Below are 19,045 nucleotides of genomic sequence, written 5' to 3'. Positions count from 1 at the left end.
CTCGTCATGCTGAACGCCCTGACCTTGAGTAACAGGCTGAAGAGGTTGCCCAGGAACATGAAAGTGGAAAAGAAGAGGGACCGAGTACCGCACGGCAAGTGGAAGGGCTGGTTAGACAGGTGAGCGGTGAGGAGAGTATTTTTTTTTTTTTTTTTTATACATCCTACATTTATTATGGCCTGGGGTCTAGAGAGACCCTAAAGAATAATAAGGAATATTTTGTTCGCATTGAATAATTCCCTGTAAAAATCTGTGTGATTTGCTGAATTTGAATCTCGGCGGACTCAATTATCTCTAGCCAAAAAATAAGGTCAACTGTTTCCAAAAATTACCGTAGGTTATGAAGGAGGTCTAAGCATTTACAGAGTTTTACAGAGTGCCATTAAAATGAGTGTCCATCCGTGCAACCAATGGACATAATTTTTGTGTCGCCAATTTCGATGGTGCACAGTGGAGTCTCCCAAAACGAGACAACCCCATCTAACAAGTTGAGCGACTTTTGGGATGCTGGGGTAACCAAAATTTACACTCTCTATGGATAAAATAGCGCATTTTTTATTTTTATTTTTAATTCTGATTGAATGTTGCCTTTAAAAAGAACATGGAACTCAATAAAATAAACTTGTTACACTCATCAAACAAACACTTCAATATGTTAAATGTCGTTCTTCACACACTTACTTTCTTCTGGAGGGCACAGTGAAATATAAAAATAAACATTCCTTGGAAGGCGTTGAACACTGTGAAGAGGTACGTCATTACAACAGTCTCTTCATTGATGAGGAACAGACCGAAAGACCACGTAACTCCGAGCAGACACATGAGGGCGAAAGCACCAAGAACCCAGGATCTGAGAAGAGACAATGGACATGATAATGATCACCATCCGGAAGGAAGAGAAACTTTGGAAAATTTACAAAATCTTGGTCCATCGCTGAAAGTTTCTAAAACAAAACTACAAGAAATTGTCAAGAACATCACTGTTTTAAAGCCTACTAATGTGGATGTAACCGGCATGAGGATGACCAACTTCTGTGAAAAGAAAGCTGAAGATTGGTCAAATCCAAATTTAGGAAACAGATTTACATTCAAAGTGCTATGAGTAACACTCAAAAATATGATTCCGGCTTTATTTCCCTCCACACAATTTTGCCATAGAAATTTATTAACAGATTTCAGTTGGTCGTCTGAATGGTATCGTAGCACTAGTAAACTTCTCAGAACTTGGTCAAAGTTAAAGGTGCACAGACTCGAATATCTCACAGCTTTCTGGCTTTGCAAAACACAGCAGTGCAAAGAATATTAGATGTAAAAAGCAAAGATCTTACCGTATATATTTGTGAATAAGTCGGCCCGAGTATAAGCCGAGGCACCCAATTTTGCCTCGAAAAACTGGGAAAACGTATTGACTCGAGTATAAGCCGGGTATGCAGTGTCCCCTAATCCCTATTCTAGTATGCATGGTTCCTCATTCCCATCCTTGTTTGCATGGCTCCTTATTCCCATCCTTGTATGCATGGCTCCGTATCCCCATCCTTGTATGTATGGCCTCCATGAGAAAAGCATAACCCCCTCCCCCCCCAAAAAAAAAAAACCCAACATCCTACTTACCTTCATTGCGTACCCTCACAGCATCTCGTTCCGGCTGCCAGCAGCTCCTGCGGCCAGGTGATCATGTGTCCAAGCTCATTAAGACAATGAATATTTACCTCCACTCCCATAGGCGTGGAGTGGAATGAATATTCATTCCCTTAATGAGCGGTGACTTGTGATTGCCCGGCCGCTGGAGCTGCTGGAAGCCGGATCAAGATGCTGTGAGGGCACGCAGGTTAGGTAAGTAGGATGTTTTTGTTTGTTGTTTTTTTTATACTGGAAGCCGGCGGCTGCGGATGTTACTGTGCGCGCTATAAGAGAAATTAATATTCATTGCCAGTGCAGTGACTATTCATTCATCTTTAGCAGCGGGCACAGGCTTTAGCTGCAGCCGCCGGCTCCTGCCTCTGTGACACGCTGCTCCACCACTCACCCTTCCCCACCGCAAACTGGGACTATGACTCATGTATAAGCTGAGCGGGGCATTTTCAGCGCAAAAAATATGGTGAAAAACTCGGCTTATACACAAGTATATAAGGTATATAACAAGATAAACATTAAATGTTAGGATGTAACCAAAACGTGTTCCATAACACAAGATCTAACTCGGCAGACTTGTTTCACTTGGTCAATCTGTTGTGATCTGCTTCTGCCTTGCGTTAATATTTGAAGGCACTCTCCTGGCCCCCATACACTTTAGATTAAATATGGCTGAAATGGGCGAGTTTGACGATAATAAACTAGTCTGTTTGATGTTTGTTATTAAAAAAAAAACTCAAAACAATAGCCATTTTGTATTTTCTTGGCCGATTATTAACACTGTCTGTATTATCGTCCAAAAAAACCCAACAAATCCAATGCAATTTGAGGCAGGTTTATTTTTCCAGCCGTTGACCAATTATTTGTCTCGTGTGTATTGGGGCCTTAAGATCTCGGAATCATCAATGCTTTTGCTGAGGATCAATACAAAGAAAATGAAAGCACAACCCGTATCACATGCATCTATCTCCTGCTGATACTTTACACATATATTCCTGAAGGTTATTGATAGCACTTATGTAAATCTTCAGTCTATGAATGTGATTTATGGATATTACGTAGCCCTTTACAAAGCAGCTTTCAACTTTAGGTTTTCCCTTAAGTTTAAACAAAAGATTTTGATTAAATTTTCACAAATCTAAAATTTGCCTTCACGCTTATGATGTCTCATCACAAAAAGCTGAAATGAGTATTAAAAAAACAAAACAACATTGATAAAATAATGAAGCACAACCCGACGACCACAATGAGAGGAACACAACATACAAACTATGAATGGTAAGGACAAACACGGCTGAAGACAAGAAAGGGACAATCCCACGTAAAACCCAACTGAAAATTAACTGGGAAAGGAAAATGAAATGGAACGGAGGACGAGGAAGGTTTCAGTTAGGGCATTCCACATCTAGCTAATGGTCTCTTACTTGATAAAAGGCTTATTATCTTCATATCTAGAGAGCATTACAAGCAGAGGAGAGAAATCAAATTGTTAGAGACAGAAGTGGAGCAGAGGAAAAAGGAGCATTTTATACAGAAAGCACAAAAAAAAAAAAAAAAAAAATAAGGGGAGAAGGACGGAGTGAAAACGTTACAAATTATATAAAAAAAATAGATTGGGATCGAAACTGGGCTAAAAAAAGGGTTCTATTAATTTCATGCTAGAATTGTTAATGTAAGGATTCACCTTACCCAGGTAAGTCCGTATTATAGTAGCCGTCACATACACGATAATTACTGGAGTGGATGAAACAACGGGAGGAAAAGGAAAGAAAGAGAGATATGCTAAAACAAAAACCTCACTACTATCATGCAACATGCAATGAAGACTATAATATTAGAACACAGCAACAGAAAGACAAGCCTAGGCCCTGGTGTAAAATACTCAGATCATGGAGGAAGTAAGCTCAACTGCTTCCATGAACCAGTCCACCGACCACGTGAAAAAATAATGCTCGGTCAAGTTAAAGTGAGCCAACTCTCCAAATACAGATGGCTAAAGTGGTTGCCTGAGATTTCACAAAATTGGCATAATGGCAGGAAATCATATAAAAAAATAAATGAAAAAAAAAAAAGCATTGCTCGCCTATGCAAACCTGACTAAAGAGTCCCTGCAGATCGTTTGGCGATTATGTCAAATGTATAATTCACATGGCCTCCCTGCTAACAGTCTCGCACCTCTCCAGTTCTCGCACCTCTCCAGCATGTCCATATTGAACTGTCCTCCCATCTATCTTCCTGCTCCTTCTTCGACCGCTTTCAATCAGGCTTCCGGTCACACCACTCCACTGAAACTGCCCTAACTAAGGTCACCAATGACCTATTAACCGCCAAGAGCAAGCGACACTACTCTGTCCTCCTCCTCCTGGACCTGTCCTCTGCCTTTGACACAGTGGACCATTCCCTGCTGCTGCAGACCCTCTCATCCCTTGGCATCACAGAATTGGCCCTATCCTGGATCTCATCATACCTAACTGACCGTACATTCAGCGTCTCCCACTCACACACCACCTCCTCACCTCGCCCCCTATCTGTCGGAGTCCCGCAAGGTTCAGTTCTAGGACCCCTGCTCTTCTCCATCTACACCTTTGGCCTGGGACAGCTCATAGAATCTCACGGCTTTCAGTATCATCTCTATGCTGACGACACACAGATCTACATCTCTGGACCAGATATCACCTCCCTACTAACCAGAATCCCTCAATGTCTGTCTGCTATTTCATCCTTCTTCTCCACTAGATTTCTAAAACTTAACATGGACAAAACAGAATTCATCATCTTTCCCCCATCTCACGCGATCTCCCCAACGAACCTATCCATTACAGTAAACGGCTGCCCACTCTCCCCAGTCCCACAAGCCCGCTGTCTTGGGGTAATCCTTGACACTGATCTCTCCTTTAAACCACATATCCAAACCCTTTCCACTTCCTGCCGCCTCCAACTCAAAAATATTTCACGGATCCGCACATTCCTAAACCAAGAATCTGCAAAAACCCTAGTCCATGCCCTCATCATCTCCCGCCTTGACTACTGTAACCTCCTGCTCTGTGGCCTCCCCTCTAACACTCTTGCACCCCTCCAATCTATTCTAAACTCTGCTGCCCGACTAATCCACCTGTCCCCCCGCTATTCCCCGGCCTCTCCCCTCTGTCAATCCCTGCACTGGCTCCCCATCACCCAGAGACTCCAGTACAAAAGCCTAACCATGACATATAAAGCCATCCACAACCTGTCTCCTCCATACATCTGTGACCTCGTCTCCCGGTACTTTCCTGCACGCAACCTCCGATCCTCACAAGATCTCCTTCTCTACTCCCCTATTATCTCCTCTTCCCACAATCGCATACAAGATTTCTCTCGTGCATCCCCCCTACTCTGGAATGCTCTACCACAACATATCAGACTCTCGCCTACCATCGAAACCTTCAAAAAGAACCTGAAGACCCACCTCTTCCGACAAGCCTACAACCTGCAGTAACCACCGATTGACCAAACCGCTGCACGGCCAGCTCTACCCTCACCTACTGTATCCTCACCCATCCCTTGTAGATTGTGAGCCCTCGCGGGCAGGGTCCTCTCTCCTCCTGTACCAGTTGTGACTTGTATTTTTCAAGATTATTGTACTTGTTTTATTATGTATACCCCTCCTCACATGTAAAGCGCCATGGAATAAATGGCGCTATAATAATAAATAATAATAATAATAATAATAAGTACTTAACCCTGCTGCCCGATTAATCCACTCCTCCCTTCTACAAATCCCTTCATTGGCTCCCAATTCCCCATTGAATCCAGTATAAACTAACACTGACCTACAGAGCGGCCCATAATTTGCCCTCTCCATATATCTTCAAACTGATCTCATCCCACATGTAATCCCTGGTCCTCACAATACCACCTCCTTTCTTCCACACTCCTGTTTCTCACCTAATTGCCTCCAAGACTTCTCCTTAGTATCTCCCATCCTCTGAAATACTGGGCCCCAAAACGGCCGATTATTCACCACATTCGAAACTTTTGGACGGAACTTGAAAAGCCATATCTTCAAAAAAAGCTACAACTGCCAACCCCATCACCAGAGCGGCCACCTCACCACCAGCAGAGCAGCCACCTCACCACCAGCAGAGCGGCCACCTTACCACCAGCAGAGCGGCCACCTCACCACCAGCAGAGCGGCCACCTCACCACCAGCAGAGCGGCCACCTCACCACCAGCAGAGCAGCCACCTCACCACCAGCAGAGCAGCCACCTCACCACCAGCAGAGCAGCCACCTCACCACCAGCAGAGCAGCCACCTCACCACCAGCAGAGCAGCCACCTCACCACCACCAGAGCGGCACCTCACCACCACCAAAACTGCCACAACCCTCCAACCTACTGTCTCCTTACTCATTATCCTGTAAGCCCACGAGGATCCTCTCCCCTCTGTACCAGCCTGTCATTGTTAGTTCATTGTCACTTATATTTTGCCTGTAACCTCCTCACATGTACAGCACCATGGAATCAATTGAGCTTGAAAAAATAAATAATAATGTAATAACAAGCTTCAGCTTTCACCTTCCATACATGATAATGTAAATGCTAAAGTCAGCTATTAGATGCAACAGTCAAATGAATGATCACTGTGAAGTCATCACTCTTAAGACTTGGCAAGGATCACATCATTAAGGGTGCTTTGGACAGTGGAGTAATGCTCCGGTTTTTTTTTTTTATATTTACTGCTTCGACACCAACTTTGAAAAATTGAGCAACTTTTCTAGCCTTTCCAAATTGGATAGCAGTTATTGATTTTTATTTTCATGTGCCACTACTAAAGTCCCTTTGGTTCAAGTCCAATAAGTCAGAAAAAGTCACCAACTTTTCAAGTATGGCGGGATAAGGTTTGTAAAGCTGAAAGCTTCCAGTATGGAAGGAAAAGGCCAATTCTTTAGGAGGAGTAACAAAACGTAACCACCTGCATGGTCTGAAAATCCTAATCCCACATTCTATGTTTATGCACGGTGATGAATTGTGATAGTGTGCAATAAGCTCAATATCAGGATTCCCCCTCTAATTGCAGCTCAAGTGGGTGGTCCGGCGACCAGACGTATGTAAACTGCATACTGCTGCAACGTGCTGACTACCTTCTCATCTGCATCTCTTAGTAGAACATAAAACATTGAGAGAAGCGGGTGAGAAGTTATTTGGCCCGTGACTGCCAGTTTGCAAAACGCATGCTCGCGGTCATGTGACCTCCCACAGGAAATAAAAAGGAATCCTGACAGTGTGCACAGAAAATAATGTTGAGCCTCAAACTCAAAAAACTAACTAAGGCCCACGTTCTCATAAAGCTAGGATACTCTACAGACCCGGAATTGCCAAATCTTCCTTTTAACCTCATGAGTCAGAAACAATACCAAAGTAACTTTCTTGACTTAAGAAATTGTATTTTTTTTCTTAACTATTTTAATTTTTACCTATTGACTATTAAATACCTTCGTCTGCTCTTCATTCACAAAGTGCATCGTATCGAGTTAGCCTCTCTCGTAAGTGCCAACTATATAAAACTCTCGACGCACCTTCTAAGCTTTAGCAATGAAACAGCCAAAACTATTTTTTAAAGGTCAATCAATAACACTTGGGGATGTCATCTAAAAGACTTCTGAACTCACGGTTCCTTCAGAAGAATTCAAGTGGCATCGGGATTAAAACAAACATTTGCTTAATTAGTTGAATATATACGATAATCTGCAAGTTAACATTAGTATTAAAGAGTCAATTCTCGGAGGAGAGCTGGATTACGAGTGGAAAGTACTCACAATCCCTACATCACAAAGCCATTTAGCAAAACAAACCTCACATAATCATATCAGCCTTGTGGACGAGAACATCATTTTAAACTGCATTTTAAATGCAAATGAAATTACCCTATTGCGATGGAGTACTTTAATTCATTTATGCAATTTTGTAGCATCATTTCAGGGAACAAATGATCTATCTCTGACCAGCGCGTACAACAACTGGAGAAGAAGCGTGACGCTAGCCGGCTTAATGGACTACTGACATCTCTATTGCTGACTGATAAACTGCCGAATGGTGAATGCAGAATTCCCGTTCAGAACGGATCACGAAGGTCACTTACTTAATGTTTTCCAGGCGGCTGGAGTCTGGCTTTAAAGTATTGGAGTGTTTCACCATTTTGCACAGCGTGATCACCAGGAACACAAGGTTGAGCTGTTAAGAAAAAAATTAAAAAGTTAGAAAATATGCAAAACTGAGATGATCGTGTAATTGAGCAAGTTCGAGAGTTCGGATAATAAATATCGGCTTATAGGATTCCAGAAAAATGGTGGATTTTTATTAACGGTTTGTAATAATCTTGGTGTGCCATTTACAGCCAGATGGTTTAATCTGTTTGCTATAAAATTAAAAAGAAAACTTGGGGTCAAGTTACAGTCCACGAAGTTCCCCGAGGTGTCCTCCAAGATGCCTCAATCAACAAAGGAAATATCAATAGCCACCACCAATACAAAAGGTGTCCATAAACATTGGAGCAATATCGGCCGAATCAACCAGCTTCCCCAACAGCTGAGGTCGGGAGAAAGAAGGACTGGACTTCATGTTAAAGCTTCCGAGTCCTGAACCGAAATGTCAGGTTACAGAATCACCGATGAGACCTAATTTAGGGCGGTAAGCGTGATTGTAGGCGAGCTGGCAGAATATAGGGGCACACAGCTAGGGGGCAAAGCAGATCTGTTCATGGCGACAGGAAGCCGGCAACTTATACCATTTACAGACAAAGAGACATCCATGCAAAATTCCATGAGAAATTCCACCAAAACAATTCACACAGGGGTTCGTTTTCATATCAATTAATTCTCATTCCTTTCCAAGCCCAATTATCAATAGCTCTCAAAATATTGCATATGAGAATCTTATGACTTATACAGTGGCATATAAAAGTTTGTGCACCCCTGATCAAAATTACTGTTATTGTGAACAGTTAAACAAGTAGAAGATAAAATGATCTAAAAGGCCTAAAGTTACAGATGACACATTTCCTTTGTATTTTAGGTAAAAATAAATAAATATATTTTCATATATATATTTTCATTTTTTAAATTTTAAAAAATTACAAAAAGGAAAATAGGCAATGCAAAAGTTTGGGCACCCTGCATGGTTAGTACCTAGGAGCGCCCCCTTTTGCAAGAATTAAAGCTTGAAACCGCTTTTTGTAGCCAGACAAGAGTCTTTCAGTTCATGTTTGAGGGATTTTCATCCGTTCTTCCTTGGACACTTCATCCAGTTCTGTGAGATTCCTGGGGCGCCTTCCATCCTCTGCTATTTTGAGGTCTCGTGACAGATTTTCAATGATGATCAGATCAGGGCGCTGTGAGGGCCATTGTAAAACCTTCAGCTTGTGCCTTTTGAGGTTGTCTATTGTGGATTTAGACATGTGTTTAGGATCATTATCCATTTGTAGAAACCATCCTCTTCACCTTCAGCTTTTTTACACATGGTGTTATGTTTGCATCAAGAATTTGTTGGCTGCAACACAACCCAAAAGCATGACTGAGCATGATTAATGGTTGGCGAGATGTTAGTTTCCTGAAATTCTGGGCCCTTTTTTCTCCACACATAGTTTTAATTATTGTGGCCACATAAATCTAATTTACCTCATCGGTCCACAGGATTTGTTCCCAAAATGCATCAGCTTCATCAGATGTCCTTTTGCATACTTCTGATGCTGAATTTTATGATGAGGACGCAGGAGAGGTTTTCTTCTGATGACTCTTCCATGAAGGCCATATTTGTGTAGGTGTCTGAACAGTAGAACAATGTACCACACAACTTCAGAGTCTGCTAAATCTTTCTGAAGGTCTTTTGTAGTTAAGCGGGGGTTCTGATTTGCCTCTATAGAAATACGAGCTGCTCTCATTGAAATTTTGCTTGGTCTTCCAGACCTTATCTTGACCTCCACTGTTCCTGGTAACCGCCATTTGTTAATTACATTTTGAATGGAGGAAAAAGCAACTTAAAATGCTTCGCTATCTTTTTATATCCTTCTCCTGCTTCGTGGGCCTCCACCATCTTCATTTTCAGAGTGCTCGGCAGCTGCTTAGAAGAACCCATGGCTGCTGTTTTTTGGCACACTGTTAGAAGAGGCTGGGTTTTTATATAGCTGGGAAACTGGCATCACCTGGCCTTTCCTAACGACGATAGTGAACAAGCCATAACCCTAAAAAGGCTACTTAAGGACTGAAACCTTAGTCAAAGTTATTTGAGCACACAAATCTCTCAGGGTGCCCACATTTTTGCATTGGCCCATTTTCCTTTTTGTAAATTTTAAAATGTAAAAAATGACTATTTTTGTGACTAAAATACAAAGATAATGTGTTATCTGTAGGTTTAGGCATTTTAGAAATCATTTGATCTTCAACTTGCTTAACTGTTCACAACAACAGAAATTTTGACCAGGGGTGTCCAAACTTTTATATGCCACTGTATATCAAACATGTTGAATTTCAGCATGTACAATCCTTAGGTTCTCAGCATTCAAGCCTATGAGAAGGTTGGGAGCGGTGAAAAGTGAATCTTTTAAAACTGGAATTCGGTAGTTTATGTGAACTTGGCCATGAAATCTGAATCACATTGAATTTATTCAATATACCAGTAGGTCTTTTATACTTTAGGGTCTTTCCTGACCCCATAGCATAACAGTAAAAAAATTTAAAAATCAATACTCTCGTCTACCCGGCCCTCTTCTTGTCAGTGCAGCTAGCTACATGGTCATTCTGGTCTAGTCGGGCTTCCTCCCACCACAGGTCCAGTCAGGCTTCTGGTGCATCCGGTGCCCACTAGGCCTCGTAATGTCATCAACATTGCAGCCCGCCGGAAACCATTATATCACGATATACTTCGTACAAGCCTCATGTAACATGATGGGTGTTGGGCAGTAGGACTTAGTGAGTATCAAAAGCGAATAAGAGCCAAGACGACCAGTGGTGAGAAGATTATTAGATCAGAACGTAGAAGCGAGGAGATATGCAGACAAGGTTGAAACTGCACAGCTTTCAGCATTAATTTTTCGATTTTTTTTTTCTAACCCCTTCATGACCCTTTTAAATCCAGTAAAATAAAGGCTAGACAACCGACCTATCAATAATTTAAAAAAAATAAATTACATTAGGAAATTCCATTTTTTGTGAACCTACAGAAATATAATAATTGCATATAATTCATCATAAAATATATGGAGGAAACTTCAAAATTTTTGGGGGGTCTTTAGAGCACAAATTTTTTTTCTGAAATTTGCTCCCGTCATATATGTGAATTATCAGAAGACTATAGAGACTAAGGAAGAAATGGCGACATTAAAAAAAAAAGCGCTATCAAAGTAATTTCTTAGCGTTTTATTATAAAGTCTTCTAGGGGCAATAAAGGTTAAGCGCATTCTTTATTTCCGAACTACAACACACTTCATCCCAAAAGCCGATCTACAAGGACCGTAAGTCAATGTGACTCCGTGGACGCGGAGACTGTTACATGGCCGTTTTTCTTTAACGATGAAGCAAAAACAGGGTTATTATGATCTATAACAAAACATGTCTAAAGAGGCCCGGTGACCGCTGTTCAAACTATTGGATAATATGTGAGACGGTTTGAGAAGAGAAGGGCAGTCGACCAAACACTAGAAAATGCGGCCTACAAAAAATTCATTTGGGAAATCTAACAATGCACATTAGAATGACATCAGGACCATCGCTTTGAATTATGTCTCTCACCAGTTACGTTCATTATTAATAAGGTTCAAACATAGTTTGCCAACAGAATGGAAAGAATGAGCAAAATAAGAGTGAACATTTAGCCCTCGTACAAAGGAGTTTTATGTGGGGACTTGGGGACACACGAGAAATAAAGCTAAATGGAACACAGAGGACTTGTAAGGGAGAAAGTAAATATGGTAAAAGGATGCTGCAGCCACCCACATCCGCTGCCGAGACCGCCACCGACAGCAGCTCGGCCCAGGTTACAGTTAACATCCATCTTCCATCACACAATATGTCAATTTAAAACTGTTTGTATTCTTTAAAAATATTTAAAAAAAAAAAAAAACAAAACAAAAAAAGTTAATTAAACTTAAAGAAAAAAAGGTATAATTGTTACAGTTTTGAATCAGGTGAAACAAAATAATTTTCTATATTATATATAATATATTGCATTATAAATTATATATATTTGTATATATTTCCTTGAAATTTTCACGAAGACTGTTGTAAATCAGAAAACTTTATTCTATGTGAAAACATAATTGTCTGTGAGGGATGATGAAAGCTGAATGGTTTTGCTTCATCTTGCACCATTAGTAAGTTGGAGACTTTTTCAATGTTTTTCAATTTTAAAGATGGCCATTTCTTAAAACAGGAAAAAAAAAAAAAAAGAATGGTTAAAAGGGAATCTGTCAACAGGATCTCACACCCTGAACTATATAGATGTGCATGTAGCTCTTTCAAAGACAAGTCCAGCAATCCATTTACATGGCCGCTCCTTTCTTCTGCTGCTGAGAAATCAGCGCATGAATTTATAAGAAATGACTATGGTACATGTGAAGTCTCCGTCACTCCAGCTCCAGCTCTTGCTCAACTGACAGCTTATTTTCCTGAAGTCACAGAGCACGAGGAGGCGGAGCTGAACCGGTAATAGAGCTGGAGTGACAAAGACTTCAGATCTACTGTAGCTCTTAAGCCTCATTTGCATATGAATTCAAACCCTGATTTCTCAGTAATGGAGACGCAGAAAGGCCATGTAAAGGTACTGCTGAACTTGTGTTTGAAAGAAGTACATGTGCAGATAAATAGTTTGGAGGGTAAAATTCTGCTGAGAGATCCCCTTTAAGGCTGGAAATACGACTGATAAGGTCCTTGGGAAGGTTTTTTTTTTGTTTTTTTCATAAAGCCAAATCCATAAGTAGAATGAACAGGAAAGATGAAGTATAAGGCATATCCACTTATATGTTCTGTTTTCAATTACCGGTATTACAGGAACAGAAAACGAAAATAATAATAATAATAATCTTTATTTTTATATAGCGCTAACATATTCCGCAGCGCTTTACAGTTTGCACACATTATCATCGCTGTCCCCAATGGGGCTCACAATCTAAATTCCCTATCAGTATGTCTATGGAATGTGGGAGGAAACCGGAGAACCTGGAGGAAACCCACACAAACACGGAGAGAACATACAAACTCTTTGCAGATGTCCTTAGTGGGGTTTGAACCCAGGACTCCAGCGCTGCAAGGCTGCTGTGCTAGCCACTGAGCCACCGTGCTGCCCGCACAGTGGACACCAATGTTTCCCAGTGGACACAAGCATGGAGCTGTTCTGTAATATTTCCCATTTCGCTTGGATTCTCAAAGCTGTACTAAAAACAAAAATGGAAACAGCCAAAAAAGCTACAAAGAAAGTGCCACGAAAAGTTCATGTGTGATTCTAGTACAAAAATATGTAGGAACTATATGGTGGCCCGATTCTAACGCATCGGGTATTCTAGAATATGTATGTATATAGCAGCCACATAGTATATAGCACAGGCCACGTAGTATATAGGAGCCATGTAGTAAATAGCAGACATACTACGTGGCCTGTGCTATATACTATGTGACTGCTATATACAGTACATACATACATATTGTAGAACACCTGATGCGTTAATACAGGCCACGCAATATATAACAGTGGCCACGCAGTATATAACACAGCCCAAACAGTATATAACACAGGCCACGTACTATATAACACAGCCCACGCAGTATATAACACAGGTGATGTAGTAGATAACAGGTCACAAAGTATATAACTGGCCACGTAATATATAACAGCCCACGCAGTATATAACACTGGCCACGTAATATATAGCACAGCCCACGCAGTACATAACACAGCCCACTTAGTATCTAACACTGGCCAGGTAGTATATAGCAGCCACGCGGTATATAACACAGCCCACACAGTATATAACACTGGCCACGTAATATATAACACAGACCATGCAGTATAGAACACTGGCCACGTAATATATAGCACAGCCCACGCAGTACATAACACAGCCCACATAGTATGTAACACTGGCCAGGTAGTATATAGCAGCCACGCGGTATATAACACAGCCCACGTAGTATATAGCAGTGTGGGCCCCATATCCCTGTTAAAAAAAAAAAAAGTTCTATACTCACCCACCGGGATCCAATCCAGCGAAGCTGTCCGGATGCGCGCGCGAGACCGCTAAGTCTTTTGGGTAATTTCGCAATGCATCTCTGGGAACGGAAGATGGCGGCAGGCGCGAGCGGCTACGGAAGGTGAGAATAGCAGGTTTTTGCTTTTTTTATTATTTTTAACATTAGATCTTTTTACTATTGCTGTTGCATAGGCAGCATCAATAGTAAAAAGATGGGGACACACAGGGTGAATAGCAGCGGTAACGGAGTGCGTTACCCGTGGCATAACGCGGTCCGTTACCGCTCGCATTAACTCTGTGTGAGCGGTGACTGGAGGGGAGTATGCGGGCGACAGGCACTGACTGCAGGGGAGTGACTAATCGGACTGTGCCCGTCACTGATTGGTCGCGGCGGCAGCCATGACAGGCAGCCGGCGAGACCAATCAGCGACGCGGGATTTCCGTTACGGAAGTTGCAGACAGAAAGACGGAAGTGACCCTTAGACAATTATATATATATATATATTAAAAAAATTATACCAAATATTAATCTCCAATAGTGGATTATGATTCAATCCAGGTTCTTCAGAGGGGTCAGCCTCAGAATTTTCATTACAAGCACACATACACCCATTAATATATATAGACACGAACATGCCTGATCATAGAAATCAGGAATGACTGCAAAACTAGATGCAAACATGTGGTGACATGGGACGCAGAAGGATAAAACCATTATTTGGTGTTACGTAGCAATAGTAGTCCGGGTAAGACTTGGCGTGTGGTACATTAGTAAATGAAATACTAGTCTTGCTCTCAAGACAAATTACGTTCACTTTAAACCAATTAGAAATTCTTGTAAGAAGAGCCAGAATGAAGATTGATGACTGCGCGTTCAATAGGTGATCAGTCTTTTAATCATTAAAATAACTATCTGTACAAAACCTGAAGAGGTTTCTCCGAGTCATAATAACCCATCCCCCCCTCCCGGGAGATCCTCCTCCGCATTATAAATTGGCATTTCAACCTTCACCAGTTTCCCGACCTACCAGGCAGAACCTCCAGATGTGGAGCATTTATGAGAAATGCTAAAAGTCAGACTATAGGAAGCCTCGCATTCTGCTCACCACACCCAGAGTAATCAGAACAATGTGTGTTTGTTGGATTTGCTAGGAGGGTGTATGCTCCAGCTTGGCAATCCGCCATTCCTGTCATGTAAGGACTCCAAGAAAATAACAACAGAGACAAGGAATCTGGTGTGTTTGTGTTTTCATTTTTCAACGTGCATTGTCCCCCAAAGACAATGGCCAACTTTTTCCACATTTGTATAGGTCACATCCCTAAAACACAATGAGTAGAAGTCACTCACCGAGTGGAAAGTTTATAAAAAAAATACACACCTGAAGGAAGGCAACGCGAAGGACCTCACCTCATACACTACGATATTCGATCTGGACAAGCTGCTTTTGTGGAACGACCACCACCAATATCAGAGAAGTGGACACGTCCAAAATGACAACGTAAGCCTCACTGGTTCCAAGATAAATTCTGTCTTGTTGACTCCTTTCTGACATGTTTAGTGAATGTCAACATCATGAAGGGAATTTAATGAACTGGTTGGCATCTCACACCCCGAATCCCCACAGACTGACTTATAATTGACACAGTTTTGGACAGAATTAAACAATGTACAGAGCCAGAACCCCACATCTCCGTACACAATGTATGCAGTGGTCGTACTCAGATACTGAAGTGAATGTGATCAAAGCTGTAGGAGGCAAGTACAGCCATTAAAGCTGAGGAGACCAGGCTCGAAACACTGTTCACATCCAGCACTCAAGGGACCTGCCGTCAGCTGAGCAGTGGTGGTGCCAGAAGTTGGACCTCCACCGATCTGTTAGTGATAACTTATTCCATGGGTAGGTCTTCAACATGTAAGTCCTGGAAATATTCTTTAAAATTGAGGTCTATAGGAGGTCCAACATGATGACCAAAAGATCATCGACAGCTCTATTTTTCATGCAGCTAGGAGCTCCAATGATGTGACCAACCCAATAAGTCGATCCAATAGATGGAGGGATGGATAATCCAATTTATAGAGCAGCACGGTGGCTCAGTGGTTAGCACTGCAGCTTTGCAACACTGTGGTCCTGGGCTGAAATCCCACCAAAAACAATATCTGCAATGACGTTGTATGTTTTTCCCATGTTTGCGCAGGTTTCCTTTGGGTTTTTAGATTGACCCCCAATGGGGACAGTGATGATGTCTGTAAAGCGCGGTGAAGATAATGGTGCTATACGAGTAAAAATTGATACAAATAGATCTACAAAACAAAATCCATTAAAAAAAAATTAAAGCGTTTTCAAGAGCGACCTCAGGTACCAGACATCACTCACTTTAGCCCATCCTTCACCCTAATCTTCGTGCGCTCATACTACTTTTTAGCTCCCTGTCCATTGAGCCCCAATATGCCAAGACCTTCTATAAAGTCCGGGTGGTGACTATGTGGATGTCCTCAGGATGCCATGCGAGACGTTCCGGCTTCTTCTGCCCGAGCAGCGTACAAGTTTAGCTGTGTGTTTTATAACCTGCTCAATTGAATCATGTCTGCCTGCGCCTTGCATTTAAAAATTCATTCCACACAGCCTGCAGTGCTGACATGGATCTGATAAGACAGTGGAAGAAAAACACTATTCTAAAGTAACCCAGCTGAACTGCACATGTTCTGACCCAAATTGTCCTCCCTGGAGCTTTTGTTACCTGGCGAGTGTATGGTCCTAAAACTGCACTTGTGTCTCGATATCTTTGCAGCTAGCCAGGCAGAAGACCATTTCTCCCTGGGACTGGCAGGCAAAGAGGTGTTTCTCTAAAGAAGGTTTCTAAATGAGTGCGCGAGACTGAACTCTTTGTGAACTGGATTAATTATTAAAGACGCAGATGGAGCTGTCCGAATGATAAGAACAGATCCTGACGTGTCATGATCTAAGATTTCATTAAACCATTTCAGGCATACTAATGGTATCCCAACGCTCATTACTTACATGCTCCCTCTTCATAGATATAATAACCCTACCACCATCGGAATGGCAGCCGGCGCTAGGACAGCGAGGCCACAACGGCTTCACATCCTATATGTGCAAAGGAACGCAGGAGGGGAAAATGTATATACAGGATGTCCACTCCTGTGCAAATCTCAACACCGACGACATGAGCAAAATACCTGCAAGAGAAGCAACGGAGTCAGGATCAGGTTCCCGACACTAACTTAGGACGGCTAGAGGGTAAAGCAATTGCCGGAGAAGAATTACTCTCCGGCACGCCGACGTGATTGCTACCTGCTGTTTCACTTTTGAGTTTGGGAATACGGCTCCCTAAGGCCCCAGACTTTCAAGGCTAAACAATTTACTGGTGGATAATAATATTGTAGCCGGTGGTAAACAACGCGGGACGCGGCTGATCGTGGGCACTGGATGCACTTTACCTGCACTGGGGTGGGGGGGAAATTATGGGAAATCCGTCAGAGGAAATCTACCAGAAAAGATCACTCCTACTGTTCACAGATCACTTGCTAATCGCTGAGCGACTCCTTAAGGAGCTTGTAGATGTATTTCAGATCAGTAGTCTGACCAGGTCTATACTGCGGTAATTGAAAAGATTTCCTTTAGAAAACAGCTCACGGCAGAGTCCAATGAGCATCGCGATCATATCGACTATGAACCAACACAACATAACCGGGCTCAAGAAATTATCATCAGTCTCGCTGGCCCAATCACCAGATCACATCTTACTAATAAGAGTCTGTTCACACGGTGTCCTAATACGAAGCAAACAGGAGAAGATGGTCCCCATCACTAAAATCACAAGCACTTAGCCATAATTTAAAGGGGAACTCTACACAAAGTATTTTTGTTAGACCAAGGTCAATTCCTCTATGAAGAAAGGTTGATGCACTTTGCCATGTGGCCATACTGTACGAGGACACCATATGGCCCCCGAGTGCCTATTGGTCAGTAATTAGGAGCAAGAGGACCACTAAAGCATCGGGATATATATATGAAGTTGGACAACTTCTTTAAATAACAAAGTTACATTTCCAATATACATGCTTGTCGTCTGGGAAAGGTGGCTGCAGTGACTCAGGAACCACATTCTCATTTTATCAATCAGGGATACAAGTTAATTAAAATAAAACAAAAAAAAAATGCACAATTGACCCCGGAAAGTCACATACAAGTAATTTTAGCCCAAACTTCCTAAATGCCTGTGATGAGCAATGGCAACTTCTGTTCTTCCCTTTAGTAGTAGAGCCTGTTTAGTTGGACGCATGAGGTCCCCCAAGGGAGCGCTAGGAAGACGGGCCGTTAATAGTTCAGGAAGGCGTCTCCACCCAAACACTGTAATTTTCCTAAACAGATACGAAGATGGAGCGCGCATTTGTTATCGACTTTATAATGTGTTCCAGGTGGTGAGAAACCTGGGCCAGGAAGAGCGATAAATCTTCCCGATACCTCCATAAAGGCCGAGGAAGACTTCTCGCAGATGTTTCCAGCCAATGCACCAGGCTGTGTACACTTTATCATGACATCAACACATCATAAGGAACGGGCTAGACACATTTTTACAAGTCAACAGGGAAACTTAATAGGGTTCAGGCTCCCTTGAGATTTACTTACAAGGAGCATTTACATCAATTTGTCACGTATGATGGCAGTAGTGGCCTCATAATGAGAAAGACCCGGGTGAAAAACTTGTTAGGATGACCAATAATCAATAAGAGCAGCTACTATCGCAGTAGATTCTACAGAAGAGCGGTTCGTCTGTAGCAACGGGCTCCTTTCAACACTAGAGCCCTTTACGGATTAGTCAAAAATACTAATTAGGTCGGAGAATGGGAACAATTAGGGACCACAGGGGCAGATCTGGCCACATTTGATAGGTATTAGAGTGGAGACCGGTCACTCAGTGTTGACAATAATTTGCGTTTTGGCCATAATGGACTCCAATAAAAAACATTAATTGTGATTCTCACAAAGATACAAATTAGCAAGTTGTTTTTCAATCAGTCACGCTTTGGTGTTCTCTTTTCAGTTTTCATTGCCAATTGTGGGCAAAATGGACGATTATTCCTTGACATATCTCATATCAAGGATTCCCAGTGCAGATAAGTTATGCATCCCCAGTTTAGGTGACAATTTATAGATTGGTGAGGGTTCAATCACC

At 42.0% G+C, this 19,045-nt stretch overlaps 1 protein-coding gene across 20 annotated transcripts in view; it reads right to left on the bottom strand.

The window, feature by feature from the left end:
• ADGRL2 (adhesion G protein-coupled receptor L2) overlaps positions 1-19,045 on the bottom strand; it is a 196,076-nt gene that overhangs the window by 10,547 nt on the left and 166,484 nt on the right. For 12 of the 20 annotated variants that reach the window (XM_069735780.1, XM_069735781.1, XM_069735779.1 and 9 more), the window contains 4 exons: positions 7,751-7,842; positions 3,322-3,366; positions 3,057-3,083; positions 682-850 (listed from right to left, as the gene is read on the bottom strand). In XM_069735780.1, coding sequence (XP_069591881.1) covers positions 682-850; positions 3,057-3,083; positions 3,322-3,366; positions 7,751-7,842 — 333 coding nt within the window. The remainder of the gene's footprint in view (positions 1-681; positions 851-3,056; positions 3,084-3,321; positions 3,367-7,750; positions 7,843-19,045) is intronic. The other 8 variants (XM_069735784.1, XM_069735797.1, XM_069735786.1 and 5 more) reach the window with 1 other exon arrangement.

Source organism: Ranitomeya imitator, chromosome 8 (genome assembly GCF_032444005.1).
Source record: "Ranitomeya imitator isolate aRanImi1 chromosome 8, aRanImi1.pri, whole genome shotgun sequence".
Classification (NCBI taxonomy): Eukaryota; Metazoa; Chordata; class Amphibia; order Anura; family Dendrobatidae; genus Ranitomeya; species Ranitomeya imitator.
Note: the sequence above shows the minus strand (reverse complement) of the source record. Positions and strands in the feature narration are given on the sequence as shown.